Below are 27,997 nucleotides of genomic sequence, written 5' to 3' on the forward strand. Positions count from 1 at the left end.
CCCTGGGTACTGGGCCCCGTTCCCTTCTTTCCTTGGGCTGCGGGTACCTAACCGCACAGGGCTTCTCAAGGTGGAACAAACAAACAAAGGCACAGCCCAAATCCAGCTGAAACAAGAAAATCATTTGCTTTATTCAGAGTCCTGGAAGCTCCCATGTGAATCTGAGAAAAGATGTAACAGAGGCAACAGCCCCGGGGCCAAGTGCAGAAAATGGCCAGTGGCTCCTTCTGTCCTGGGAGCCAAGAGGGCAGTGCAGAGAAGGCTTAGCGAGAGGACTGGGGGCAGGAGTCCGGCCCCAGCCCCGCCTGGAAGGTGGAGGAAGAAGAGGGCTGAAGAGTCTACTCAGTTCCTCAGTGACTGCACCACAGGAGGGGGGGCACACATTACTCCTCACCCTTCTCAGGGGTACTGAGCTCCCGGGGCCACTTGGGAGCCCCCATGAGCTCAGCCTCAGGACTCAGCCTTGGCTCCCCTAGGGGTCCTTCGCCCTCCAGGTCCAGCTCCTCAAAGGATGAGCCGCTGGCACCCGACTCGCTGTAGCTGTGCTCACTGCGGTTGTCACCGTCGTCCCAGCCACGGCCGCTGCTCACCCCAGGGGACAGTGTGGCAGCTGAAGTCTCCCGACTGCCAGGACCCACCTCCAGGCTCACAGAACTCGTGTCACTCATTGTGTCAGCTCCTGGGTCAGGAAGGAGCACAGGTTAGCTAGGAACCCGGCCCCCTCTTCCAGGGAGAGGATACAGGCTCCACTCGACATGTACAATGGCCTCATGAATAATAAAGCCACCCCAGGCTCAGGAGGCTCATTCTGGCAGCCCTCTGCCCTCTGCCCTGCCTGGAGCTGCAATGACAGGGCAGAGAGAGAGAGGGGAGAGAGGGGAGGGAGGGAGGGCAGCCTGCTGTGTACTCCTCTCGCTACCCTGAATTAGCTTCAGCTCCCAGCATTCCAAAGCCTGTTGCCAGCCCCCCCATCCCCCCCACCCCAGTCCATTAAGGACCACTCAGCCCTGAGGTGAGAAGCTGAGGGTAGAACAAAGAGGGTCCCCTCCTCCACCCTGGCCTCCACCATCAGGCCAGCTCCAGAACACTGCCCACAGGCATGAGGGCAAGAGAATGGGCCAGGAAGCCTGTTCTCCTGCCCCCTTCCCCCATGCAGGGTTCCCCAAGCAGCAGCCATATCCAGGAAGTCAGCTGGCCCCTGCCTCTGGCCCACGTTGAGCCCTGATTTGAGGAGGTTGAGCAGAGTGAGCTGGAGCAGTCCTGAGAAGGAGGGTGCTGGGATGAAGCACTTCAAGGGCTTTCTTCTCCTATGCCTGTGTCACCCCAGAGGAGCCCTTACCTACCCCCAACCACTGGTGGTTCCGGAGCCACAAAGTAGCCCTGAGACAGTGCTGAGCTGGGCTGAGGGTCCAGGTCGCCCCCAGCCTGCTCCTCCCACCCCAACATGTCCTCCAGGCAAACAGCCCTCATAGGCCCGTTCATCTTCCCAGATCAGAGACACTGAGCAGCTGAGGAGCAGCAGGTGTGTGCACGGAGGGGCAAAGAGCTCAGGCCCACTGTGTGGAGGATGCTTTCTTTCCTGTGTGAGGGAGGGGGCAGCTGTCGCATATCACAGAAGGTGAGGGGTGGGCCAGATTCCCCAGATCCTGTCTCCATGGTGATGAGCCAGGCGCAGCTGGGAACTGCTTGGCATTTGGACTTGGCCTAAAACTTTTACTGAACCTCAGCTGGGGTCTAGGGTGGGGGTGAGGTCTGCTCCCCCAGGCCCCTCTGAGCCCTACTGGCAGAGGTAAAGTGAGCCCTGGAAGTGCCAGGCTGCTGGCCCAGGGCCCTCTTCTTGCTGGTGCCCCACTCCTGGCTCCCAGGGTACAGGCATTCAAGAGTGTGCCAGGGCCATACCCCGAGATAGGGTTGGTTCCCTCTGACCCTGGGTCAGGACTCCAGCCCCTCACTCGATCCTTAAATGATGATCAGTGCCCCAGGGGCTGCAGGCCTGACAGGAGCGATAGACAGTTTCTCCCTGGCCCCATTAAACTGTCATGCTCTTCCCACCCATCCACGCACCGGCCCTCGTGGGACCTGGGTTAGGAAATCTCCTTCCTCTCCCAGCTCCTGGGTTAGCAGTGGTGAGAGGAAGGAGCCCAGGGGTGCCCCTTCAGGCCAGGGCCCAGCACGCTGGGATGAGGGCAGCCCCTGGGAACACGTGGACATTTCTGGCAGGGCAGCGCTATCCCTCCCGCCTCACCAAAGCCCCATAGAAGGAGGTCCCCGAGTCCTGGGTCTGTCCCAGGACACCTAAATCCACAGGGCTGCTGGGCAGGGAATGAAGCTGCCACCTTCACTCCAGTCCCTGCCTCCTCCACTGCCCACAACCAGCGCAAGGAGATCAAAAATTCATCGCCTCTCTGGAGCTAAATAATACATCAATGTAATAACAGGCACAAGGCAGCTAATCACCCCCTTTCCCCTCCTGGCCCAAGGGGGGTCCCAGCAGGGAGGCAGGCAGGCAGGCACAGACCAAGCCTTGGGTGGCCAGGCTGCCATGCACTGCCGTGCAAGTGGCATGCACCTGGCAGGCAGACAGCTAGGGTCTGCCCCGGGTGTCAGGGCCGATGCTGTCAGAGGCAGGCAGACCGCTCGGACCCCACACCAGGGAGTGGGCGGGCAGGCTGGCGGAGAGGGCAGGCCCAGGAGCTGGGGGTGTGGGCGCTTCGCCTGTAGTCAGCTGTAGTGGGTGCCACACCGTCCTCCACGCCCCCCAGATGGTGTTTGGGAAGGAGGCTGGGTGGGTGGGCCAAAGAGGGGGGGTAAGGCAGCAGAGGGGGGTCAAAGGAAGGTCAAGGTGCTCCCCTTCCTGTCCTGGGGACTTCTTGGGCTTGCTGATCTTGTGCCACATCCTGTGCCCACAGCAGGGGCACTGAAGAGTGTCTGCCAGGCACTACTAGGCGGGTGGGAGCAGTGCCCCATGGAGGTAATTAAATGGCAGATGAAGCTAACTGTGTTGGACACAGCCCCTAGGGAGCGGACGCTGCCTCAGTGCCGCCACCCCTGCCAACACATGCCTCTCTAGGGTGACCTTGGCTGTGAAGATTGGACGGACAGAGGGAGTCTCGTAGGGGAGGAGGTGAAGGGGGCGGCTGCTCTCCTCCCAGCCTGCGGCACCGCACAGCTCACGGCCTCCAGACTGACAGGAAGCTCCGGCATCGCCAAGGGTCGGACCCCCTGGGACGACGTGGGATGCTACCAGCAGCCTCCTCACGCTTGAGGGCAGCCACAGACGTGAGAGGTCATGGCAGGGGTCTCCTGGCCCCACTCTGCACGCCCTCTGGCAGGGAGAAAGTGGCTGGCTTGGGGTGGGGCCCCATACTGGGGAGAGGAGACCACCTTGCTCCCCTTCTTACGTTCCAGATCCAGTGCCAATCTTAACAGCCCACCCAAGTGACACCTTTCCTGAGCAGCCTCAGCCCCCTCCCATGAGCACCCAGCTGTCTGTGATCTGTTTCCAAGGGTACTACTGTTGCATCTGAAGGCAACCTGGGCAGAATCTTGGCTCTGTGCTGCCAGGGGTAACACGTACGAATCCACACCTACATGGACCCACGTGTCTGGGAATAGATAACTGCCTGCGGGTCCCGGGGCGGGCAGCTCTCCTTCTTCCACCTCGGTCAAGCTCCCCCAGTGCAGCCCAGCCAGGGAGGAGCCTCCTGACCGCAGCACACATGCCCAGAGAGGGCTCAGGCAGGCCCACCTCGCTCCCCCGCCTCCCGTACCTGTGCCGTCCATGTGGGTGTCACTGGCCTCTGCAGGGCCCCGGCTTTTCCGCTCTGTCTCCTTCACCTCGGGCACATAGAAATCTCCCTGCCGTGCCAGCGGGCACATGAAATAGATCTGGTCCTGCTGGTAGATCTCCAGCCGAGGGTGGGCACACAGCTTCCGCTCCTTATTGGACAGGGGTGAGAGGAGGAATGAGCCCTGCAGGGCCTTTTGACTCACTTGTCCCTGCGTGGCCCCCAGAACTGGTCATTGTTTATTCCCTCCCCGGAGACTGGCTCTGCCTCCTGCCCCAATCTCCCTCAAGTTCCAAACCCCTACCGAGGGAGGCACACACAGAGCACCCTAAGAGCAGGGCCCCCCACTCCAGTGTCCAGCAGTGGTCTGATGACCCAGGAGTCCTTGGGACAACACGGTAGGACAGGCGCTAACAGAACCCAGGAGTCTGCGCTGCTAATCCTCTGTGTGTGTATGGGACCCAAAGGCCGTTCCAGAGAGGACTGGTCTTACAGAGCCATGAAGCTTAGCACGCCGGACCACCCCAGGACAGGCAGCCCACAACAATGGCCCTAGTGGCCAAGCCAAGCCAAGGTCTGACCAGCCACATTTTCCATCCCAGGACCGCCTGGCCCTGACCTTCCCTCCACCCTGAATGACCCTGAATGACAGTGACAGACCCAGGTACCAGGAGGTGCCAGTGCCCTGAAACGTAGGCCTCCAGCCCCTGCCCTCGCAGACCTGTCACCACCCAATCCTGGGAAGGGGCTCCGGGCTAGCTAAAGCCCTCTTCCTCTCCCATTCCCCTGCAAATCCAGGTCTCTGCCAACCTCGGAGACTATGGCATGGTTGGTTCCCAGCCCTTCTCCCACCTAGGTCCAGAGTTTCAGCTGAGGGGGCCCTGGCCCTGGGGTATGAAGGCTGGCTCTCGTGGCGGCAGGCCATAGGCTGGAGGGCCAGGCAGGACAAGTGGACCTCACACTGGACCTTACCCTGACTCCCCAGTGGGATGAAGTACAAGCTGAGAGGGCCCCAAGTTCTGAGACAGGCACTCCACTCCCCTGCCCTCCGCCTGGACCCGTCCCCCAGTGTGTGGAAGGGGACACACACACGCGCGCACACACTCAGACGCACTCACACACGTGCACACACACATGCATGCACACTCGCGCACACACTCGCGTGCACACTCACACGCACGCTCACACACACTCACACAAGCGCGCACACACTCAGATGCACACACACGTGTATGCACACGAGCACACGCAATGCACACACACCCCCCCCCACGCCGGCGCTGCCCCAGGCAGGCAGGAACAACCAGGGAAGGTTCAGGTGCGTCTTCTCCTGAGCCCGCCCCCTCCTCCTGCAACAGAGCAATTATCCACTAAGAAGACTGAAGGCCCCTGCCCTGTGGCTGGTCACCCGCCAACCTTTACAACATGGCTATTTATAGCCCCCGCCTGGCTCTCACTGCCAGCTCTGAAGTGAGCCTTCCACTTAGTGGTAATGAGAGACTTAGCAGCCGGGGGGCAGAAGCCACTCCAGGACTCCACTTGTCTGCCTGCCTGGCCAAGCTGAGCTGGAGGAACCCCCACCAATTAAACCAAGTGAAAGGGGATAAAAATGAGCTCCCCGGGGAGAGAGGAGGAGGAGGGAGCCTGAAAGATTTCTCCAGCCAGGGCCCTGAATGGCCAGCTGGAGGCAGGGTGCATCTAGGACGGAACACGGGGTGGACAGCCTGGCCCAAGGTCAAGCTGCAGCTCAGCCTGACTCCACGGGTGACCCAGGCCAGGCCTTTATTCTCTCCCCCTGAGCTCAAACGCAGAGTGGGACACCCTGGCCCTGACACTTTCAGGGTCAGTGAAGCCAAGTCACCACTTTGAACAGTTCTAATCCAATCCTGTTTGGCCACCTGGGGGCTCCTTGGACCCTCTTAGGAGTCCGTGCCCCACCTCTGCCCATCTCTGAATACGGCGATGGCTGCCTCTGCTTCTCCACCTGCCCACACACACTGCCCCCGGGCCCTGGTCCTCAGGAGGTGGAACAAGAACACGTCAGAGGCAGGAGCTCCCAGCCTTTGGGGCCCTTCTAATGCCACCTCTTGGGGGTGGGCACCTGCCAAATCTGAGCCCCACTCAGTGAAATGGGCCATGTCACCAAGGCCAGGTGGCTCCCTGAAGAAGGTCCGAGTCCTTCCCTGGTAGCCAGAGGAAAGAAAGGGGAAAAGGGCCCCTGAACCCAAACAGGACTCGGCCTTCACCAGTGTCCCCATGCTCTGGGCATTCAAAGGGCCCAAAGGGAAACTCCTTAGTGGCCATCTGTTACCTGGTGGCCCATCTCTAATGGCTGTAAGCAGCTGGCTTTGGGGGACACCTCCAGAAACCAGAGCCTGTCCTCACCCAGAAATTCCAGAGACAGTGGAGCCCTACCCCAACCCTTGCCAACACTCGAGCCACCTGCCTAGCTTCCCTTCTGGAAGTAACAAGGATGGTAAGAGGGAGTAGGGCTCTTTCCGCCCTCCCCAGTAAGCCGGGCATCAGGGTGGGCAGCACCAGGCAGCCACCCTTGCCACCTGCTCTGCCAGCCCCCTCATTGGCAGGCAGGAGGCAGCTCTGCGGCTGCTTTGTGCATCTGCCTCCTCCGGAGAGCCCGGCTCTGAAGTTGCCTGGCCGTGGACAGCCCCGTTGCCATGGAAACTGCATCCTCCATCCTTGCCGTCGCCTTCATCTCAAAGCCATCGGGGAGAACAGAGGACCGGGAGACGAAGGGAGAGAAAAGTGTGGCCTGGCGACACAGCCCCTCCTTCCCTGCCCAGCCCTCTCTCCTCACAGCATCCCATACTGGGACCGCCAGCTGCCCAAGCCTGCCGCCAGGCCCCTGGAGGGCAGCCTCAGACCCAAGCCCAGCCTGGTCCTACCCCACCACCTGGAGGCCCCGAGCACTCCCTGTTGGAGGGAGGCATGGAGCTAATTAAAATCTCATTGACAGCTCAGCCCGAAATCATTTTAACACCTGCCGGGTCCTGTCAAAATTCAGACTCAGGGACAGAACAGAAGGGGCAGGAAGAAAGCAAAGGTACAAACTTCCAACCCAGGCCGAGAAGCATGGGACGGGCTTACAGATGTCGCTGCAGCCTCTCTTGGGAGACCCCTCTCCGTATTCTGATCACTGAGCAACAGTGAGTGCAGTGGTAGCCGGGGATGGAGGCTGAGGGGCAAGACTAGCCATGTGCCCTGTCCCTAAGGAAGCAAGCAGGAAGGACAAGGCCCTCCCTCCCAGCCAGGAGCAGCCTCTGCGGGGAGGGAGGGAGGGTAGCCACAGGCCAGCTCCCAGGTACTCACTGCACAGCAGGCGCTGTGGCCTGGGTGGCATGTCAGCGAGCTGGTAAATATTGGAAAATTGCTGAAGGAAGGCAAGGCCAGCTGCCTCTCTCTCAGCTGGCCCCAGGGAGCCCTCAGAGAGCAGACTGCCAAAAGCCAAGGACAGCAGGTCAATGCCACACCGGGCTGGTACTGCTGGTGGAGGGGCCTGGCGTCCTCCCGGCCCTGGGTACATCCTTCCCCAGAGCAGACAGCCAGAGGCTTGAGGAAGCATCCCTGGGACCGGGGCCTCTGCTCTGGCCACTGAAGCCACTGGCCATGTGATCAGGCCACAACCCCAGGGCAATTCCCTCTCACACAGACTCCAGGGGAGCACAGGGTCCTTCTCCAAGGGGGGAGACGCAGATACCCACAACCCTCCCCGCCAAACAGGAAGAAGCCAGCTCATCAGGACAGGTGCCACCAGATGCTGGAAACGACACAGGCCTTCTTATCCCTGAGACATACCTCCAAGGTTCTCTCCTACCTGCACCTCCCACAGGCAGAAACAAGGGGTGACATGGCACGCCACCCCTAATGCAGGGATTTCCAGAAGACTTCAGTCCCTAGCACTTACCTCCCCATCCAGCACCCACACGGGCTCACCCCCCAGGGTGGACAAAGGCTATCACGGTGCCACTGCCTCAGCTACCTTGGGGACACAGCATACACTCCTACCTCACCTCATGGGGTGCTCATCTCCTGGGCGGGGGCAAGCATTCGGCGCACGCAGCTCAGGGCTCCTGCAAAGGGGCTCGACCGGCACGCTGGATGCAGCGGCCCCCTGGTAGTTCTGAGTTAGGGGATGGGGCGCGGGATGGGAGCGAGAGGACCTGCACTGCCTCACTTGGTGTTCTGCTGCTGCTGGGTGGGGGCAGAAGGGATCAGGCCCAGGTGGACACTCAGGGTGGCTCCCAGTCCTAACTACCAAGAGGCTGGGTTTGCTCGGAGCTGCATGACCCTACATCTCCCAAGGGACAAGGGCTGGGTCACACGTGAGCTCTGGGCCCAGAGAGGGATGAGGTCTGTTCCGTCTGCCCCACCCCATCACAGCCCCTTAACGCCTACCTCACTGGGGGGGGGGGCCCTCCCTGCTCACCCTGCGCTGCCCAGTCCTACCCGCCCGTCCATGCCAGGCTGGACAGCTGGGCTGCCACACAGCCAGCACATAGCTGTTGCACGCCACGCGAGGCGATGGCATCTCCACTGGTGAAGTGAGGCATGCTCATTTTTAATTACACAGACACGGCCACGCAGCCGCCTGCCTGCACAGCGCAGCCCCTGTAAGGGGGGCTCAGACCCCGGACGCCCCCGCGGCAGTTGGTCTGCATCGCACGTGCAGTGATGGGAACACAGCGGGGGCTGCGGCTGGAAGGTGGCACGTTGTTATTATTCTGCCCAGAACTTCTGTCAACTTCCCTCTCATCCCCACTGGGCCTCCCAGCAGCCTCTGGCCCTGATCCTAAACCGGTCGTTGGGGCGGAGGTGAAAGCAGGAGACAGCTCTGGGGCCTCGCAGTGCCAGCAGTGAGAGCCTGCAGCGGGCTGGTACACGCTCCCCTCTCTAGCAGGAGCGCCCAAAGCTCTGACAATGACAGGCGAAGGAGACAAGAGACATGGGCCTGCGGGAAGTGGCAGAGAGAGCACTAGGCAGGAGCCAGAGCTTGGCCTCGCTACTGACAGCTGGGTGGCTTCTTTCTGGATCTCAATCTCCCCAACTGTAAGATAAAAAGATTAAATAGAGGATCCCAAGAGAAGTGAGGAACTCCAAAAGATGAATAAAAACACCATTATTTAAAGATAAGACAACTGTATTCTTGAAAAACCCAAAAAGAATCAGTGGAGAAACTCACACAAACATTAAGTTCACAAAATTCACGAAAGCACAGCCCATTTTTCTGTGCACTAGTCAGAGAGTTAGAAAACGTAATGGAAGCAGGAGAGGAAGGCCCTCTGGGGCTGGGTCTAGCCCAGGGCCCATCTAGGAGCTCCCCTACCACCCCCAAACCCCCAGAATGGCAGAGGAGTCAGGCCTGGGCAGGAGCCAGGGGAAAACTGCAGAAAGGGGAAGGTGTGAGGGAGTGAGGGGGAAGGCGTGCGCTGTGCCTGGCACCCCAGCCTGCTGTGCCTGCCGCTGCCGCTGCCTGAAGCTTTTCATTTTCACCTCCGAGTCGCAGCCTGCCGTGCAGTTTACACCTCTGCTCATGTTCTTGCACAGCCAGGCCCCGGTTTCCTGGGAAGCCCATGACAGGGCCTTGGTGGCGACTGAGACCAGGGCGGGCTCGGGCACTGAGGAGCAGGGGAGGGTGGTTCCCATTAAGCAGACACAGGGGACACAGCCCATAAGCACGCTAGTACCTGGGTAGACGAGGAAGTGCCTGGCCCTATAGCCACGCCCAGCCCTTCCCTTCCCCAGGGCCCAGCAGGCAATACCCAGCCAGCTCAGCAAGGCTCTGGCTTTCCCGGGCCCTGTGGAGCATGGTGATCACTCCATAGGGAGCTGGGGACTCAGTCCTGGGACGCACCACTCTCCCTTCCACAGCTTCCCAGATGACACTGCTGCCATGGCAGGCTCCACAGGCCCCTCTCCAGGACCCATCTGCGCAGTCAAGGAGTGGGAACCCGGTCTGGACAAGCCAAAGAAATGCTGCTGACTGACCACGCAGCAGCAGGAAGGCTTCTTGGTGCAGATGGCAGCCAGGAAGCCAGGCACCTGAGAGCCAGGAACCAGAAAGTGACAGAGGGCAAGGACAGGTGGGTGAGTGTGGATGGAGAGGAGCGGAGGAGGGGAGGTGGGGGAGGAGAAGGCCTGGGATGTCTTCTCAGACGGGCGCCGCTGACCTCTGCTGGGCCTCAGGGAAGCCCTTCCCTCTGGAACCTCAGGTTTCCCGTCTGCATAACCAGACAGCTAGCTTCTCCTTATCTGAGGGCTCTGCTGAAGGGCACAGCTGTTCTGCTCTGGAGGGCAAGCCCCGGCCTTGGAATTCCTCCCTTCTCCTTGTTCTCGGAATCCCAAGCTTTCTGGGAAAGAGGAACAGAATTTTTCCTTGGTAAGTCCCATCTGCCTGGGGAAAAAGGCTCCCTCTGGGTTGGTGACGGCCCAACCCCATAGCACCGTGCAGACAAGCCTCAGCCCCCAGGGTCCTGCAGGGCTGCCAAGCTACCGTATCTGAGCTGGTATTTTGAGAGTGGTGGCTCCCACGCCCGCCCCAGCAAAGGCTGGCTTTGTGCTTCTGTCCTGGGGAGGGAAGTGGGGGGGGAGGGGTGAGCCAGAGAGGCTGAGGAGCAGGTTCCAGGGCCTAGGCCTGCAGAGGGGAGAGGCCTGGCCTCCTGGGGGGGCCTCCCAGTCTCAATATCCAGGGCGTGCTGGGGGTCTCCCCTCGGCTCGGGGGTATCTGGGAGTAGAGTCCCTGCTACCGTCAGCTCACTTGTTACCCTCGTTCAGACTTCGGCTGTGGCCTCGGGCGCTGCCTCCGCATCTCCCCTGGCTCCAGTCCCTTCCAAAGCCCAACCTGGACACGACACTCATCTGTTCAGACCCCATTCGCGGCTCCCCAGGGCCTACAGGATACAGCGTCATCTCTTGGGCCCAAACTCTGGCTCCTCCCCTGTGCGCCCAAGTCAGCGCTCTACCTGGCCTGCCTTCCTACCTGGAGAATGCTACCCCTCCTCAAGGCGCCCCCAAGGCTGCTTTGCCTTTCCCAGTAAAGGCACCCTCCCCTCCCTGCCTGATTCCCCTGGGCATGGCTAAGCCCTGCGGCTGGGGAATATGGGAGAGGAAAGAATTCTGGGGGCTTGTCACTCAGCCTCCGGTCCTGGCGCTGCTGACTGCGCCCTCCTCCCTGACCAGGCAGGCCAATTAGCAGGGGAGCTGGCCCTGGAGCCTGGAATGGAGTCATCTCCATCTCACTGAGGGAGAGGACGTGAGGCCCAATAAGGCACCTGCAGCAGCTGCTTCCTGTACCGTGACAGCTGCCACGGCCTCCCGTACCAAGTGCCTGCTGGGCAAACGGGCAGCGGGCTCCCGGCAGTGTCCCAGACCAACGGGCCAGAGCACCAGTGTGGAGCAGCTTGGTGCTGGCAGTGGGAATCCAGGGGACGAAGCCCTACCGGGATGTGAAATCTGGGGTCATTTCTCTCTTCCTGTCTGTCACCTTTGCTGAGCTAATGTGGGAGGGCTCTGAGCCTTACTTTCAACAAGGGAGGCCCTCCTGGCACCTCAGTACACTCACTCCTCCAGACAAAAGCTCACGAGGTCCCCTGGTCTGTAAAACGCAGAGCCAGATCTAGGCCCCCATTCCTGGCTTCCAGCCAAGGGGGCACCTTGGCAGAGCTCCTAGGCTGCTGCTCAGGGAAGTCTGAGAACTGGGGTCTGGAGTCTCTGCCCACTTTAAACTCCATCAGCCCAGCTGTCCCACATAATAACCATACAGCAATCCTAAGATTATCATATGAACTATTTATTTAGCAAACACTCATTGAATATCTTGTTGGGTGCCATGATAAAACAGGATGAGGCATATGAATGGCCGTGGCAGGTTGGGTAAGGGGCATTTTCCTCAACTGAATACCTAGCGTGAGAAGACAGAGCAGATGAGATCTGCCTGCTGGTTCCACCCCTCCAGCCCCCCTTCCCCCAGCTTCTCTCTAATTCTATGCAGAAAGAGCCAATGTCTGACCTCCAGGGCCTGCCTGCACTTCCTAGCCAAGCAGCCTCCACTGGGACAATGCCCTGTGTCTCCCTCAACTCAGGAGAAGATGCCCAATGTTACCAGGACCCTCAACCTGAAAACTCCTAGAAAGCAGAGACCCTGGGGAAGGGGGTTTGTGGAAAAGATTATGGAGCCTGCTGCCAGGAAGTCAGGCACGGGGGGCTTAGCTGCCAGTCTAACACTCTCAATGAGCCCCCTGCCAACTGCTAGACAGACACGAGTCAGGTACAGGGCTCAGCGTCCTCATACATGGGGTCCCCAGGCCTCTCACTCAGTCCTGTCTGCCCGATGTTCCCCCAGCCTCCCCATGACTCGTTACGGCGGGTTCCATCCTGAAGTGAATTTGGGGGCCTTTTCTGTTGCTCTGGGCTGACATCCGGGCCCCATCTCTTCTGCGGCCTTGCAATTCTGAGGAAGCTCAGTTCCCTCCTACAGGTGCCAGAAGACCCCCTTCTTGGGGCTCAGGGAGTGATCTCCTCCTGCCCTGGAGACCACTTCCTTGGATGCTGGTGGAGCCGCCTGACAAAGCGGGGACATCTTCTATACAGCCCAACAGTCACACCATCCCCAGGGACCCCTCACACACACGCTGTCCCACAGTGCTCAGTCTAGGGGCCCCCAGTGGTTTCCATGAAGACGGACAGAGTTCCGGCCCCGATCGCTCGCTTAGCTTGGCAGGCTGCCTGGCTGGGGACAACTGGCCAGAGGGCCAGGGGCTGCCACACAGACCACTAAGCAGGGATCCAGCCATCCTTCCCAAATCCCCAGAACCTTGACAAATGCTTCTCTCTGGGTTGCTCACAGTGGCCCCGAGGACCCTTGCTGGCCCAGGCTCAGGCCTGTCTCTCATGCCAGGACAGAGCTGCTCTCCCCTCTCACCCAAAGCTGATCCTGAAGCCACTGATCCTGCCCGGCCCTGCCTGCCAAGCCCTCCATCCCCGCCTGAAACAGCAGGCCAGCAGCTTCTGTCATTCCATCTGAAGCACCTCCACAGCAGACCCAGCCGCAGATAGAGAGAGAAGCCAGGGAGGCGGAAAACAAGAAGGGGAGCCTGGGCACGGACATGTACTCACGCTTCAAGGCAGCCAGCTGTCAGGGCTGGGAGAGGCAGGGAGCCCAGAGTCTCCCTGGTCCTATGGCCGTGGGGAAGAGGGCAAGTGAGGGAGGGAACCCCGTATTCTCCTCTCTCTGTCCCCGGGGCTGCGAGAGGCACAGGCCCACCCTTGTACACTGCAGGCTGACATCAGCAAACAGAACCAGCCCCTTCCTCCCCTTTCCGGACTTTGTTCCCCAAGACGCACGGTCAGGTTAAACGCAGGGGCAGAGGTGACACCTGCCTCTATGGTGGGCAGCCTGGCATCTCTCACTCTCCCAGCCGGTGGCCAGGCCCACAGCACGCCTCACAGACACCCCTGAAGAAGCCTCCTGCTCCCCCCTTTACTCCTGCTTCCTCGTCCCAGGGGGGGAAAGAGGATGGTACTTTCCCTGCTCCAGCCCCATCCCAGGAGAATCAAGCCCAGAGCACAGTGGACAGGCTCCCACAGGGGGAAGGGGCACGGGAGGGAGGAGGGGGGAGGGGGGAGGGGGGAGAGGGGAGGGGGAGGAGGGAGGAGGGAGGAGGGAGGAGGGAGGAGGGAGGAGGGAGGAGGGAGGAGGGAGGAGGGAGGAGGGAGGGCTTTCATCAAAGAGGTGACGTCAAAACCAGGCAACTTGTGAAGCTGTCAGGGGCCGGGAAATTTGGACAAAGGTGTCTAAAAATAAACTCCTGGAGCCAGGAAAAGGCTTTGGTGGCAGAGTCGCTCGCCACCGTGCCACATGCCACGCATTCTGTTCTGAGGTCTGGAACCCAGAAAGCCTCCTTCTGGGGGTGCTCTTCCAGACTGGCTCTTAAGGTTGAGGATGGCACAGATAGGACCAGGCACACCACACACCAGTCCTTGCCTGGGTGAACTGGGGGAGCCCCCACCCCCAGGAGGCATGCTGGGTGGCCTGGGGCACTGATGTCTCCCTTCCCGCACCCCCCACTTCTGACCTCACCCTGTCCCTCAGCCTCCATCCAGTACCCCCCTCCTTTCTGGCTGACACCCTCCAGCTCACAAAAGCACCTCAGTGCTCTCTGGGCCCCCCCCTTTCTTCTCTTCCTGTCCTTGCCCATCAAGGCCACCACTGGTGACCAGGGCCCCATTTATTCATTCCCAGCCCTGACACCAGATTCTTACACCTTCTTAGCCAGGGCCTGTCTGAGCTCCCTGGCTCAGCCGGTGGCTGAGGCCCTGTCCCTTCCCCAGGCTTCTGGAAAACAAAGCTGCCAGGTTCCTACAAACCCGCCAAATTCACACATTCCTGCTGCCTTTCTTCTGGACCTTGGACCTGCCCTCTGCTCCACCTGTGCTGCCACAGGCCCCCCCTCCCCCCGCCCCTGCAGGCAAATATTGTCAATAGGCTCCCGTCCCCAAGCACAGGGCCAGCCCCACCCTCTCTGAGCTCCAGACTCCACCCCCACCAACATGTCTCTCAGGCAGCTCCCCACAATGCTGGCTGCCCCCCAAACCAGGCCCCCCCCCCCAGCTCTCCGTATCAGTGAAAAGCACTACTACACGCCTGCCCACCTAGACACGAAGGGGACCTAAGCGTGCTATGACTCTTCCCACTCTCTCCCCTCCCCACTTCCAACCCATGGGGAAATCCATCAGCTTCACCCCCAAACACATGGTAAATCTCTGCCCTGTCTGTATCTCTACAGCCACTGGCCCTGCCCAAGCCCTGCCACTCACACTAGGATTCATGACAACCTTCTACGCACGGCCACCTGCCCCCAAGAGTCATGCTCGGTGGCCCTCTGCCCAGCGTTGGGACAACCTGTGCTGTACAGGTGTGGTGGCTCAGATCACACTCCTTTGGTGTAGAAACACTGCAGTGACTTTCCACGGCCTTTCCATCAAACCCATGTTCTCTCTGCTCTGTCCAGAACCCTCTTCCCCCCTCCAAAGGCTCTTCTAGGATTCTGCCTAAGGTTGCTCCTCCAAGAGGCTGTTCGTGCCAGCCGCCTGCCTCTTCTCACCCTGCGCTTTCCCCATTTCTGTCTGACATTTATGACCTATCTCCACACCTCACTATAAATGCCTGTTCACACCCCAACGTCTCACATCGTGTCCAGCACAGCACCAAGCTCACACACACATTCAATAAATACAAGCTGAACAGATGAATAAACAGTCACTTCCAAGCCCACACTGGGGTCATTTCCCTAGCACCCATTTATAAAATGTTTTAGAGGAAGAGGGAAAGTTTTAAAAAATCTCAGTGGACACAGAGACGCCACCAGACCTGTGGCTGGCTCTCTTGCTTCCTCCATGCGGACTGGTCTGCCTGCGCTGCCAACGACCAGATGGGGAACTGCAGGAAAAGGGCCTGCCACTGCTGCCCCAGCCCAGGGCGTAGGGAGCAGGTACAGAAGCCCGTGCGCATGCGGGACCAGGCACAACCCACGGACAGCTGGGGCGTGCCAGCCCTGGGAGCCACGGGCTTCCAGCAGTAGGGGTTGGGGGGCCTGTCCACCCATCTGAGTCTGGAGTGGGGCCTGAGCACTAGGGGTGTCCTCGAGCCAGAGCTGACATGACCAGGCCAGGCTTCTGAACAAGCCCCACTCCGTTGTCCACAAGGTCTGGGCATCTGGAAGCGATGCCAGCAGACTCTGCCCATCTCCCTCGCTCCACAGGGCTCCAGGGTGCTGCCCTCCCCAAACCACCAGTCCTCCCTGGCTCCCGGCCTAAGTTCTGGCTGCCCACCCCCCAAAGTCCCCCCAGGCCTGTGTCTCACCTTGATGTAGGCATCCAGGGCAGGATGGACACGGCGGGTAGCCAGCCAGATGGACAGGGCACTGGTGTAGGGGAAGGTGGCCGTCACCACGTGGCTGGGCGCCGGGAAGGAGAACACCTTAAAGCCAAACTTCTGGTAGAGCTGTATGAGCTCAGGGGAGGGTGACTCCACGCCTTCACTCAGAATGCTGCCCACCGCACAGCGGCACTTCTCAGGGGACACCTGGGGAGGCAAAGCAGGGCTGTCAGTGGTGGCAAAGTTGTCTCCTGGGTTCTGTGCCGGCTGTGGCCTGGCAGAACCAGCAGCTCCAACAGGCTGCCAGCCCGACACCAGCACGGAGAGGCCTGTGTTCCTGGGGAACCCATCCGTGGCCCAGCGTCCTCGACAATCGTGCAAGGCCCCCTGCTGCTGTGCAGGGGCTGTAGGAAGTGCTGGTCAGTGAGCGAGGCAGCAGTGGGCTCTGGGCAGCTGAGGAAGCTGTGAGCTCCTCTTCCCCAGTCCCTCGGGCAGGGCCAGATGCCATCGGACAGGCCTTCAGACTCCTCTCCAGCCCAGGCCCCTTCCTGGCTAAGCCAGAGACTGCTGGTTCCCCTCCACGTCTCTCTGGGCCCCTAGGACCTACACTACACTCTGCTCCCTCCCCTGGCTCCCACAAACCTCAGCCACGTGGGGCACCTATGTGAGTCTCCCACACTTCCTAGCCTGACCCCAGGCCTACAAGGCCCAGTACTCACTTCTTCTGGCGTCAAAGGGCCCATGTGCCTCAGCTCCAAGTCTGTACCAGGCCCTGGGCTGAGCCCCCAGGGCTATCTGCTCCTGAGTCCCAGAGACTCCCACAGACCTCATGTTCTCAATCCCAGGTTCTCCTTGACCTAAAGGGCTCTTTCCCCTTGACCCAGGGCCCTCTAGCCCCTAAATTTAAATTCCCTCCACTTGCTCCTGTCCCCAGCCCAGCTTCCCAGCGCTGTGACACCATTTTCACAGTCCTTGCCTCTGCCTCCATCTGCCCTTCCCGGCCTTCTCAACAGTCCCCTGGGGGTTTCAGCCCCATTCTGCCTCTCTGTGCCGCCAACCCAGCCCTGTCCTTGGAGTCTCACTTGGGCTGGGATGTGGGCACTCACTCCAGACTCTCACCTCTGTGCAGTCCCTGGGGGCCACCCCCAGCTCTCCGTCGCTCTGGTCCCCTTGCTGCCCCTTGAATCCTAGGTCATTAAGCCTAGCTCAGGGCTTTAGAGGCAGGTAATATGGTGCAGTGGTCGGGACCACACATCTGGAAAGAGGCAGGCCTGGGTGTGAATCCTGAGTCGTGTGATTCTGGACAAGTCCCTTGGTTTCCTGGAGCCCCACGGCCTTGGTATCTACTTACAGAACTGTTGTATTAAATGAGAGACTTTGCATGAGGACTCAGGTGGGTGTGGCGCTCGGCAAACGCTCCATAATTGTTGTCGGTTATTAGCAGGTATGACACAGACCAAACAAGTGACCTTGGCCTAGACAGAACTTCTGCCCACCCACCCAAACCTCTGAACGGGCAAGCCCCTCCAGGCCCATCCTTCAGGTTCAAACACTTTCGTGGGGAGCCTTGCAGGGTGGCTTGGTGGCGCCCCCCCCCCCCCCACGCCCCCAATGTTTTGCTATAAACTCTTACCCACATCAAGTCTGCCTAGCAGAGTCACTTCTCCCTGCCTGGCTCCTCCCACCCGCCCAGGTGCAGGCCTGGGGATCACAGCAGTTCCTCCTCCTGTCTCTAGATGGTGCAATTGCTCCACTCACATCCCCAAACTTGAGGCAGGCCAGGCAGGCAGGCGGTCCTGGCAGGGTCAGAGCTGCCCCAAAGCCCATCTTCTCGTTCCTGACCCTAGCAACCCACGCTGCACCAAAGACAAGACCCAATATAGGTTACACGGAGAAATGGGTGGCGCGTCACTTCACCTCTCCTCCAGCCCCTGGCCTGCCTGGGTTTGGGCCCTAGGGTCTTTCCTGGGACCACTTCAGCATCTCAACATTCTCCTCGGTGCCCAAAAGGCACGACAACACCTGTGACGATCCTGCTTAGAAGCTCTCAAAGGCTCCCAACTGGCCTCGAGGAGGAAACTCCTGCCCAGCATGCACTGCTGCCTTCAGCCACCCACACGACACTGCCTGGAGCTGCCAGCACACTCACCGGGACTCCTCTTCTGCATTCCCAGGCCCCAGCAGGGGCCAGAGCCCAGGTGGGCAGGCGCCCACTGAGCATCTGAGTGGCAGAAGGAGGGACAAATCCAGGCTCTGGCCCAGCCCCTTGCCAGCCCCCACTCCCACCACACCCCCGCACACGCCCACATGGAACTATTTGCAGCTCCCCAAACATGCCATGTCCTCCCATGCTTCCTGCCTTTGCGTAAGCCACTTCCTCTGCCTGGAATGTCCTTCTTCACCCTACTCCAGAGTCCTTCTGCCTGGGAAACTCTTGCCCATCTTTTAAGACTCAGCTCAACCCTCCTCCTCAAAGCCTTCTATTGCTCTTCGCCCAGCAGCCCCTCCTCTCTGATCCCAAATGCCCACGGCGGGGACAGTGTGCTGTACTCTGATGGCCTCTCCATCTCGCCCCACACTCCAGGACTCGAGAAGGCCCAGGATCCCATGCGCGCAGAAAATTCTTGGGATGTGCTCAGACAGCACATGCATACACACACACACACACACACACACACACACACACACACACACACGCACACATGCACACAAGGACCTAGCACCACGAGCAAACATCCTCTCCCTCCATCCTGCAAAAAGTGGGACTCCTGTCACAGGGCAGGAAAGCAGCTAATAAGGAGCCGGGGCTCCTGAGAGCCTGGAGGAGCGTGGGGCACAGGTGCTCCCTTCTTGCCTGGGCATCCCCTCAATTCCATAAATGAGGACACTTCCTGGCCGCTGCCCTGGTCAGTGACGAAGGGGCAGACTAGGAGCTTACTCCGCACGCCCACTTCCTGCTAAGGCCTGGACCTGGCACCAGTAAGATGAGACAGGCCCTAAGGCAAGGCTGGGCTAGGAGCAGGGGCAGGCTTCTCTGGACTCCCAGAAGAGCCCAGACTGGCCTCCAGGGGACTGGCCCACTGAGGCCGTAAAGGGCCCAGAAGGTGGGGGTGTGCCTGGATTTGAACCATCACTCCATCACTGCCCCCGAGGTGGGGAGCATGCCAAGGGTGCTAAGCACCTATTAGGGGCTGGGTTCTGGGCCTTGTTATTTAGTCCCCCAAAAACAAAAAGCTGAAGTAGGGATTCTCAGAGACCGAGTGACTTGCTCAGAGTACACACTGGTCAGCAGTGAAGCTTTGGTTCCCATCCAGAAAGGTAAGTCCAAAGCCCTCTCCTCCCACCCCTCCCTTCTCCTCCCTTCCCAAGGCAGCTCTGCTGGGCAGACAGGCTCACCTTTCCAGGGCTATGCCATGCACCTAACCAGCTGTGGAGCAAAAGCCTAGCCTCCATCTGAAGAAACTCATCACAGGGTAACTGGGGTAGGGGCTGGCCTGGGCCCTCAGGACACATCAGCCCATCACCCTTGTTGTGGGGTCGGTCCTGGGAAATCCTACTCCCTCACACCTTCCCAGGCTCCATGTGACCTCAGTACCTCCAAGGAGTGGGGGGCGCCCACACCCTCACACACTGAAGTTCTGAAAGGCCTACGTCAGAACTCTTCCCGGCCTCAGCCCCTACACATTTGGTGGCCCCAGGCTGACTCAGTGACTCGGGGAACAAAGGAGCTTCATGGCAGTCCAGCTACTGAAGGCAGAACCAGGCACCACCAGTTCCCCCGCCCACTCCATGCCTGGGCCAAACACCCCTCCTAGGCCTCGGCCACGTACAGAACCGGCTGCCCCACCCCCTTGCCTCAGCCAGGCTCCCCTCAAGGGCAGGCAGGCAGGTTACTTAAGCCCCAACCACGGCAGGGCAGCGGGGGCAGTGGTGGCGGAGGGTGGGGCAGGTGGGGGAGGGCCGGTCTGGCAGACAGGACGGACCCACAGGCACAGTGACAGCAGCCCAGCCACTAGGGCCTGTCCACAGGCCAGAGCTGACCAGGACCAAGTGAGGAGCTCAGGGTCCTTCAGCTCCTCCCCTCCTTCCCCCCAAGGCTCCCAGAGGGACCAGGCCCACACAGACCCTCAGGCCCCTCAGAAGCAGGGCTGAGGGCAGAGCACTTGCTGCCCTTTACTAGCTGCACGTGGACGAGGCAGCCCTGGGTCAGTGTGTGTACACACGCGCGTGTACTCTGGCTGGGGGACGGGATGGCAGGACACTGACTGACTCTGGACCTCTCCCTACCCCCTCAGCACTTGGAACAGGAAATGGCTGCACTCTGGGGAACGCTGGAGAGGAGAGGGACACCTCCAGCCACTCCCAGGGTCTATCCACTTCCTGCCGCATGCTCCCTCCTTCCTCCCCACCCCTCCAAGGCCCTCAGGGAGGGAGGACAATCCCTCCTCTTGTCCCACAAGAACCACTCGCCCAGACCTGCAGCCGCCTCCCTACAGAACTCCAGGACATAGGGCTGCCTGCCACACAAACATTTACCTGCCTGCCTGCCTCTAGGACGTATGCGCTCAGCAGCATCTGCTAAGAGGGTGCACAGCAAACGCATGCTCTTGCCTTGCAGTGCTCTTTCCTGTGTCACTTCCTGGGCCCCCAGCCAGACCAGGTGACAGGCCTTTCTCAGGAACCAGCTTCCCCGTGGCCAGCGGAGGCCAGGAAGGGAGCTGTCAGTCTGCACCAACAGGCGGTGGGCAGCAGCCACAGCAGGTGGCCACCTCCATCTATCTGGTCACTCACTGCCCCACTCAGAGCCTGAAATAGCCTCACTTCCTCCCCACACTCAGAGAAGCTGGTTCTGGCTCCCGCTGTGCTGAGCTGAGCTGTGGGGATGGGACACTTCACAGCTCAGCTGGCAGCCTGTCCCTCCCTCCTGGGAACCACATACAGGGGGAGGCAGCCTGGGGAGCAGAGAGCTTGGGTGCTTAGCCTTCCCCAGGACCGGACAGTGCCTCTCATCCAAGGTCCCGACACCCCACACAGACAGGTCCTGAGGGCTGGGCCCCTTGGTCCCCACAGTGCCCTGGGTCCAGCATACAGTGGCACAGATCAGGTGCTCAGATGTTTGTGGATGAACAGAAAAAAGCACGAGTGAACGGTGTGTGGTAAGTGCCTCCACTCCTGCTATCTGATGTGATGTGTCTTCCTGTCTATGAGCCGTGCGGATGCAGAGGCCTCAGAGCCTTACGTGCAGCCGTGAGCACCTGGGTCCACGGGTTCCTGAACCTTTTAGGATCTCCGCCGGGCACAGAACACACCGCCCAGCTTCCAGAGTGGGTAGGGATTAAGCATTGCTGACACATCCAGGTGTCAGGACGTGACCCAGCTCTGAATGGGGACACAGGTGTGTCTAGAGGAACCCAGGACTGCAGAGCACAGGCCCAGAGGGGCCCGTCCATCCTCTGTGGGCCAGACGCCCAGTCAGGCCACAGGCCGAGGCACTCAGCCCTCAGCACACTTAATTGGCACGAGTTGTCTTTTCCACCCTTTTTTGTTGTTGCTCTCACATATCTATTGAGATGTTCACTCCAGGTGCTGGAGCAAATGCCTCACCTATGTCACCTCATTTAACCCTTGCGAGTCTACCTATGAAGCAGGTGTTTTAACACTACTCTGCAGATGAGGAAATGAAGGCTCAGAGAAGTTGTATAATATGCTCCAGATCACACAGCAAGACAGTGAAGAGACAGAATCAGAGCGCAGGGATGCCGGCCTCAAGGCTATACTCTCAGGCCACGGTCCCCACACTGGCACCAAGTTGGGCTGTCCCCAGACAACCCTGGACACCCGAGGCCCACTCCGTAGGGTCTACCACACCTCTAGGAGAGCTGCACGGCAGCTGCCTGCAGACAGTGTTTGGACCAGGAGGCTATGTGGAGAACAACACATGCCAGGGTCCTTCTATCTCAGTTTTCCCTGGACCAGCCCCCAGCACTACCTCAAGGTATCCTGCTGGCTTGACCCTTTCCCACTCGAGTTAGCACCTCCAAACCAAGACGCGACATGCTGCTCCTGGGACCGGCAGACAAGCCGAGGAGGAAAGAGACAGCGGCACAGACCCTCCTCCTTTCCACTGAGGTCTTGCAGAAGGTTCCCAACTGGCTAGGTGTGGAAGGAGGGGCAGGGAATTAGACAGCAGACTCTGGCAGGGGTGCAGGCCAGGCGTCTGGTCCAGGAGCTTCCCACAGGCCAGTGCCTGCCCCATGCCACTCGGGCCCCAGAGCTCTCCACTCCCACTTGGTGCCATCTCCCAGCCACGTGACGTCAAATCCTCAGTGTCTACTCATCCTCAACCAGGACCCAGCCCAATATCCTCAATGGCCTCCTGCCTCATCTTCCCTCCTCCACCTGCCGTCCACTTAGCTTCCTAAATCGCGGGTGGCAAACGGTGCCAAACCTTTCCTGCCAACCTGCTGTACCTCCCACTGCCTGGACCAGCGAACCTTTCTACCTCTCTACCCACCACATGTCCACTGGTCACACTTCCCCGGTCATCCTATGTCTGCTGCAGTGCCCGTAGCCAGGAGGCCCTTCCTGCAGAGCAAAATTCTACTCAGGGGAGAAGGCCCAACTGAAATCTACCTCTCTGAGCCTCCCCGGCAGACTTGAGGCACCCTCCCCGAACCCACAGCTCAAAGTTCTGTGGGCATTGAGCATGGTGTCTGCGTGGAGATTCATTTGTGGGGGGCAGACTTGTGGGGCTGCTGCTGTTCATCTCCAGAGTGCTGGTGTTCAGCAGAACCTGGCACAGAGAGGGAGTCAGCACCCCTTGTTCTGACTGAAGGCCCCAGTGAGGACCGGTCAGGAGACGATGGGGAGGCTGCAGACCTGACCACGTGAGCTCTCCAGGCAAGGAAACCAGAGCTGGGGATTCCTAATGCCTGGTGTGCCAAGGCTCAGAGCTGGACGCTGAGGAGCCCTGGTGGAGCTGCCAGCCCATGCCACTGTGAGCAGCACCACCCATGGGACGGCGGGAGGCCACATCGGTGAGGCCTGACTCACTGTAGGCGGTAAGTGCAGCCGCACGCCCACAGGGTGCCAGTGATGTTGGGCTGGTCCCTCACTCAGCATCTTAGACATTCTGGGCAGTTCACCTGGCTCCACTTGACCCTTGAGGCCCTCTCCAAACCAGGCCGCTTGACATCCAAAACAACGCCATATCCCTGAGCCAGGCGCCACTGGAATGGCTGGAGAGGTGGGATTCTAAGCCCCACATCCAGGGCCTACCCGCTCAGCCCTTGAGAACCTGCAGCCACAGGAGAGCTGAAAGAGGGAAGGCACGGAAACAACACAATTCAATCCCAAAGAGAGGGCAGAATCTGAAAGGCCCAACCTTAGAGCACTGGCCTCAAATGGGGATGGAACCGGGAGGGACAGCAAGGAGAGCAGCAGGGGACCAGAGTCCCGGCAGAAGTTAAGGACTCACAGGGGTATGGCCCCCCGCACTCAGAAGTCCACGGGTAGCCATGAGCCAGGGGAGCCACACCTGGGCAAGAAGAAAACCAGCACACACTCCTAGAAGGGAGCAGAAGTCCAGGCAAGCTCTGGAGGGAGCTTCAAGCTCACACAGGAGGTGATTTGCAGGGCCAACTCGAGGATTTTCCCACCCCTTCCTTAGAAACCCAAACACCCCTCCGTCCATAAGCCCTGCCGCATGTCCATCTATGGGGCAAAGTCCAGCCAAGGCAGAGGGCTCCTTACCAGGTGTGGGTTGTCATAGTAGATGGCCACGGAGCGAAGCCTGGGGCAGACACTGCAGCTCTCGGTGAAAAGCCGCCCAGTCTCGCTGTAGGGCCCCCTGTGGAACTTGTAGGCCAGAGTGACATTGCGGATGGGGGGTGAGCCGGCACTCACGGTCACCTCGGCCAGCAGCCCTGAGTACCCAGCAAAGGCCAGCAGGGTCAGCAGCAGCAGCAGACTCAGGCCTCCAATGAGGCCCAGCAGGAGCAGGTCCGACATGGCTCTGTGCCCCCCAGGCCGCACCCCAAGGCAGCTGCAAAGGAGGCAGAAGAAGAGGAGGCTGGTAGCCTGCTCTGACCACTGTGCCCACCTGCCCGCCAGCCAGTTCTGGTCCACCCTCAGCCCTGCCTTGGGTGCTGACCCAGGAGAAGGAGTGGCCAGAGGTGTTTACACATAGAGTGACCTAGAAGGGAGCTACAAAAGATGACTGAAGCCACAAGCCTCCTCATTTCTTAACCACAACCGCCGAGGCTCTTGGAGCAGCTCTGCCTGTGAGCTGGCAGCTTTGGTCATACCTGGGGAAACTGAGTCATAGAGGGCAGAGGAGTGAGTCAGCCAGGGACATACTCCCAGCCCTGACCAGCCTCCCCCAAGGTGGGCCAGATGTCAGCCAGCCTGTCTTTCCCCCACATTGCCTCTTCCTTCCCACCGCTGAGCTGCACTGCCTGCCTCGTCTCCCCAAACCTAATGGACCACTGTCAGAGGGGGGATGGGCAAGTGCCAGGACCCAAACACTTATTAACACACAGGGAAACCATAAGGAACAGCCCCAGGAGGGAAACGTGCCACAGGAAGAGGCTCTCACAGGAAACGCTCCTTTGCTAAGCACACTGGCCTGCAGGGTCCGGCTGTCCAGCAAAGTCACCCGTCCAGAACGAGAGGAGGCCAGATCCAAACAGGAACAAAGTCCACCACTGTGCTCTCCAGACTCGAGCCACCAGTGCCCACAACCTTCATCAACTTTCCCAGCCCATAGATTAGAAATTGCGAGGAGGAAAAGGCTGTTCGAAGTGGAGACACACAACAGGGAGAACTACAAGTTCCCCCTCCTGGTGCTGGCCTGGGAGGGAGCCACAGTGGGGTCCACTTGCTGCCCGTCCCACCCCGTCCCCGACATCTCTGGGTGTTTAGAAATTGTTTTTTTGTGGTTTTGATCTCTTCAACCTACTTCCTGTACTAGGGAGTTCACAGAAAGTAACTCTGGGGTGGGGTGGGGAGGGTCCTTTTTCCTTTTTGTGTGTCCGTCATTTATCTGACAATTCTCTCTCCTCCCCACTGGCCTTTCCCCATTCCTCCTATTTGTACAGCAAAGGGAATAAAGACATCCACGTCAGGAAGAGAAAAATAGATGGGAAGAAGCTATCCTAGAGCAGGCCCAAGGGCACAACCCAGGTGGGAGTGCGAGCCACTCAAGGCGGGTCTCCAGCCTCCACAAAGTTTGGAGTCAGAAGCCTAACCCTCATACAGAGGGCTTGACCTGAGTCACCCAGGGGGGAAAACAAATCACAGAACAGAGAAGACTGTTTTAAAGAGGAAGGGAAGCATGTGACTCAATGAAGGAACATTCCCATCCCAAGTACTTAACATTTAAAAGTTTTGGGAGCTGAAAGTCAACACTTCAGCCCGATGGAAAACTTAGCTCTATGGAATAATTTGTTGCCTGTGGGTTCTGTATGTCCCTTCCCGCCCCCAATTTTTTGCTGAAATACTGTCTTTGGAGTCAATGAGCAGAGAGAGGCAAAGCAACTTCTGAAACTTTGGTGCCGTGACACTGAGGTGCCTGCACTGGTCTCACCCACGCGTGTTCCTGCCCCACAGTTGTACTATTTTGTTTTTTTTGGACGCACATGCTGTCCTACTCAACTTGCCTCCAGTTAGTTTCATTCCTGTTGTTTTTTTTTTTTTTTTCAAGGTGCCGTGTTCAATCTTAGTTGCAGGGGGCGCAGCCCACCATCTCTTGCAGGAGTTGAACCGGCAACCTTGTGGTTGAGAGCCCACTGGCCCATGTGGGAATCGAACTGGCAGCCTTCAGAGTTAGGAGCACGGAGCTCTAACCACCTGAGCCATCAGGCCGGCCCTCATTCCTGTTTTCTTAAATGATGATGACAAATCTTTCACTGAGTACCTACTATATGCCAGGCATTGTGTAAATATCGAAACACAGCTACTTCATTAGTCCTCAAGACAAGGTACCGTGTTTCCCCGAAAATAAGACCTAGCCGGACCATCAGCTCTAATGTGTCTTTTGGAGCAAAAATTAATATAAGACCCAGTCTTATATTATACCCGGTATTATGTTATTTTATATTATTATTATACTATATAAGACCCAGTCTTATATTAATTAAAATAAATTTTTGCTCCAAAAGATTCATTAGAACTGATGGTCCAGCTAGGTCTTATTTTTGGGGAAACACAATAGGTACGGATCCGGAAACGATTGCGTAGAGGTTAAGAGACTTGCCCAAGGTCACACAGGTACTAAACAGACCTGGATCAAAATGTAGGCAAAGGGAACCCAGGCCTCAATTTCCACTTCCTCTCTGGTGACAGAGTTTCCACAAAAGTCCAAGCATTTCATCCATGTGGGACTTCGCTGAACCCAAGGCTTCCAGCTGGACGCTCTCAAAATCTAGGGCTCTCATTTGCCTTGGGAGTGACCAGCCCTCCCTCTGACCTACCCTTTCAGCTGCACACTTCCTGTCCCCTCCAAGGAACTCAGTTCCCACCTTTCTCTTCCTCACCTCCTGAACTTCTCAAAAAAGGGGGGAAATGAACCTGGGGTCCAGCAAGGAGGCGAGGCAATATGAACGTCCCCATACTCAAGAGAAAGGGAGAAGGGCTGGAGAGGCTCACCTGAAAAGTCAGGTCACTTTTAGCAACTCATGGCATCCAGCGCAGCAGGGGCAGGGTTCCAAGCCCTCGGGTGCTGGGGGCAGAAAGAAAACAACCACTGGGCGGGGCACCATGCCCTGACTGCTCCCTTTCCAGGGAAAGCCCACCGGGGCCTCTGTGAGAACTCCCCCTCACCACAGGCTGCACCCCTACCACGTCCTGGCTCCCTAGGGAAATTAGAAGCCAAACTCGGCCTCGCAAAGTCAGCTCTTCACTAGGGCCCTTTCATGTCCCCGTTCCTGGAGAGCCCTCTTCCAGAAGGACCCCAGCCACCCCACCTGGCACTGCAACAGCCCCTGCCGCTGACCTTGGGCAGGCGAGGCCCCCTCTCGAGCCGCCCGGGACGGTTGCCTCCGGCCGGCCGGGTACCGGCGAGCGTCAGGGGCTGAGCCACGCCCGCTTCCTGCAGCCGCTCACGTGCGGCGGGCCGGCCCTTAAAGGGCCCGGCTGCTGGCAAAACTTCGGCGCCAGCGCGGAGCGGGAAGCGCGGGGCTCCGAGGGGCCTGCGCTGGGAGGAGGGGACGCCGCCTCCCCGTCTCGGCTTCCAGCCCGCGCTCAGCTCCACCTCGCCTCTTTCCCCAGCCCCTTTCTTTTCAGCCACAACTTCACTGGGGCCTCAGGCCCCTCCGCAACTTAAGGGACGCTAAAGTTTGCAGCCAGGGAGGAGAGGCGCGGTCTCGGGAGACGTGGGTGGAGTTGAAATGCGGCTCCTGCCTCCGTAACCCCCCCCACTCCCCTCCAGCTCCACTGGCTCGGGACGTGCCCGGGACCCGCGGCAGGGGGCGGCCCAGGGTGGTAGGGCTGGTCCAAGGTCGCTTTCGGGCCCTAGGACCCGGCCAGCTGTGTGCGAGTCGAGATGCAAAGAGCGGCCTGGGCCGCGGGAGTCACGGAGGGGCCGCGGGGGGCCTTGAGGCCGCGCCCGGGCGGACGGAGGTCCCGGGTCCTGGACGCGCGCGAGGCAGCCCAGGCAGGAATGCTTCTCCTCCCGCCCAGCCCTCACCTCAGCGGCCACCCGCCGCGATCGCCGTTGCGCGCAGGCGGCTCCGGGCTCGATCGCGGAGCCTGCGCGCGCCTGCCGCGCACGTTCGCTCCTCCCCCTCTCGCGGCGGGACGTGGCCGTGGCCGTGGGCGCCTGCGCTCGGGACCCGAAGGGCGGAGGTCTGTCCCGCCCCATCTCCATGGCAACGAGTGTGCGTTTATCCACTGGAGCTGTCAGGGGCGGAGCCTACCCCGCACCTTCCTGCTGCCCACAAACTACCGGGTTGCCGAGGGTGACTGAGCAGGAACCCCTTGGCATCTGGCTTGGCGAGCGCACGACTGCGCGGCCCCAGGCGTTGGGGGAAGTCCGCCTGGTGAGTCGCAGGAGAGAACCAGGCTGGGGTCCGGGAAGCCGGCATCAGAGAGGAATGTTTGAAGTTTGGGAAGTGCGGCTCAGCAATATCAACCTCTGGCATTTGTACCGTCCGTGGTCCTGCCACTTTCTCTCGCTGAGGTTCGCGACATACCTGAGAACCGAGCAAGGCAGGGCCACTTGCTTCCGTTTTACAGCTGAGGAAACGGAAGCCCAGTCTGGGCTCAGGGAAGATGCTAGTGGGTCCCACCTCTGGACAGCACAAGTATCAGCCTCCTGCCT

General features: G+C 59.6%; 1 protein-coding gene across 6 annotated transcripts; it reads right to left on the minus strand.

Annotated features, from left to right (window-relative positions):
• Positions 1–101: 101 nt before the first annotated feature.
• Positions 102–27,559, minus strand: TEX264 (testis expressed 264, ER-phagy receptor). 6 transcript variants are annotated; one of them, XM_019753263.3, is made up of 6 exons: positions 27,365–27,505; positions 26,326–26,398; positions 23,431–23,722; positions 15,664–15,885; positions 3,771–3,939; positions 102–679 (listed from the first exon to the last, which is right to left on the minus strand). In XM_019753263.3, exons 3-6 carry the CDS (start codon positions 23,686–23,688, stop codon positions 384–386), a joined length of 945 nt encoding a protein of 314 aa, XP_019608822.1. In that variant the 5' UTR covers positions 23,689–23,722; positions 26,326–26,398; positions 27,365–27,505; the 3' UTR covers positions 102–383. The 6 variants fall into 6 exon arrangements, with proteins under 6 accessions (XP_019608822.1, XP_019608823.1, XP_019608825.1 ...); XM_019753264.3 differs by having other exon boundaries at positions 26,672–27,378; XM_019753266.3 differs by lacking the exon at positions 26,326–26,398 and having other exon boundaries at positions 27,365–27,514.
• Between the last annotated feature and the right edge of the window lie 438 nt (positions 27,560–27,997).

The sequence above is a fragment of the Rhinolophus sinicus genome, chromosome 5, assembly GCF_057876585.1.
Source record: "Rhinolophus sinicus isolate RSI-liver-muscle chromosome 5, RSI-T2T, whole genome shotgun sequence".
In the NCBI taxonomy this organism is placed as follows: domain Eukaryota; kingdom Metazoa; phylum Chordata; class Mammalia; order Chiroptera; family Rhinolophidae; genus Rhinolophus; species Rhinolophus sinicus.

Excerpts from the sequence above, each read along its gene's own strand:
- TEX264 (XM_019753266.3), bottom strand. The coding sequence starts at position 23,688 with ATGTCGGACCTGCTCCTGCTGGGCCTCATTGGAGGCCTGAGTCTGCTG. Across the intron at positions 15,886-23,430 it reads ACTATGACAACCCACACCTG|GTGTCCCCTGAGAAGTGCCG; the intron begins GTAAGGAGCCCT and ends TTGCCTCCCCAG. Across the intron at positions 3,940-15,663 it reads CCCTGGATGCCTACATCAAG|GAGCGGAAGCTGTGTGCCCA; the intron begins GTGAGACACAGG and ends CTGTCCAATAAG.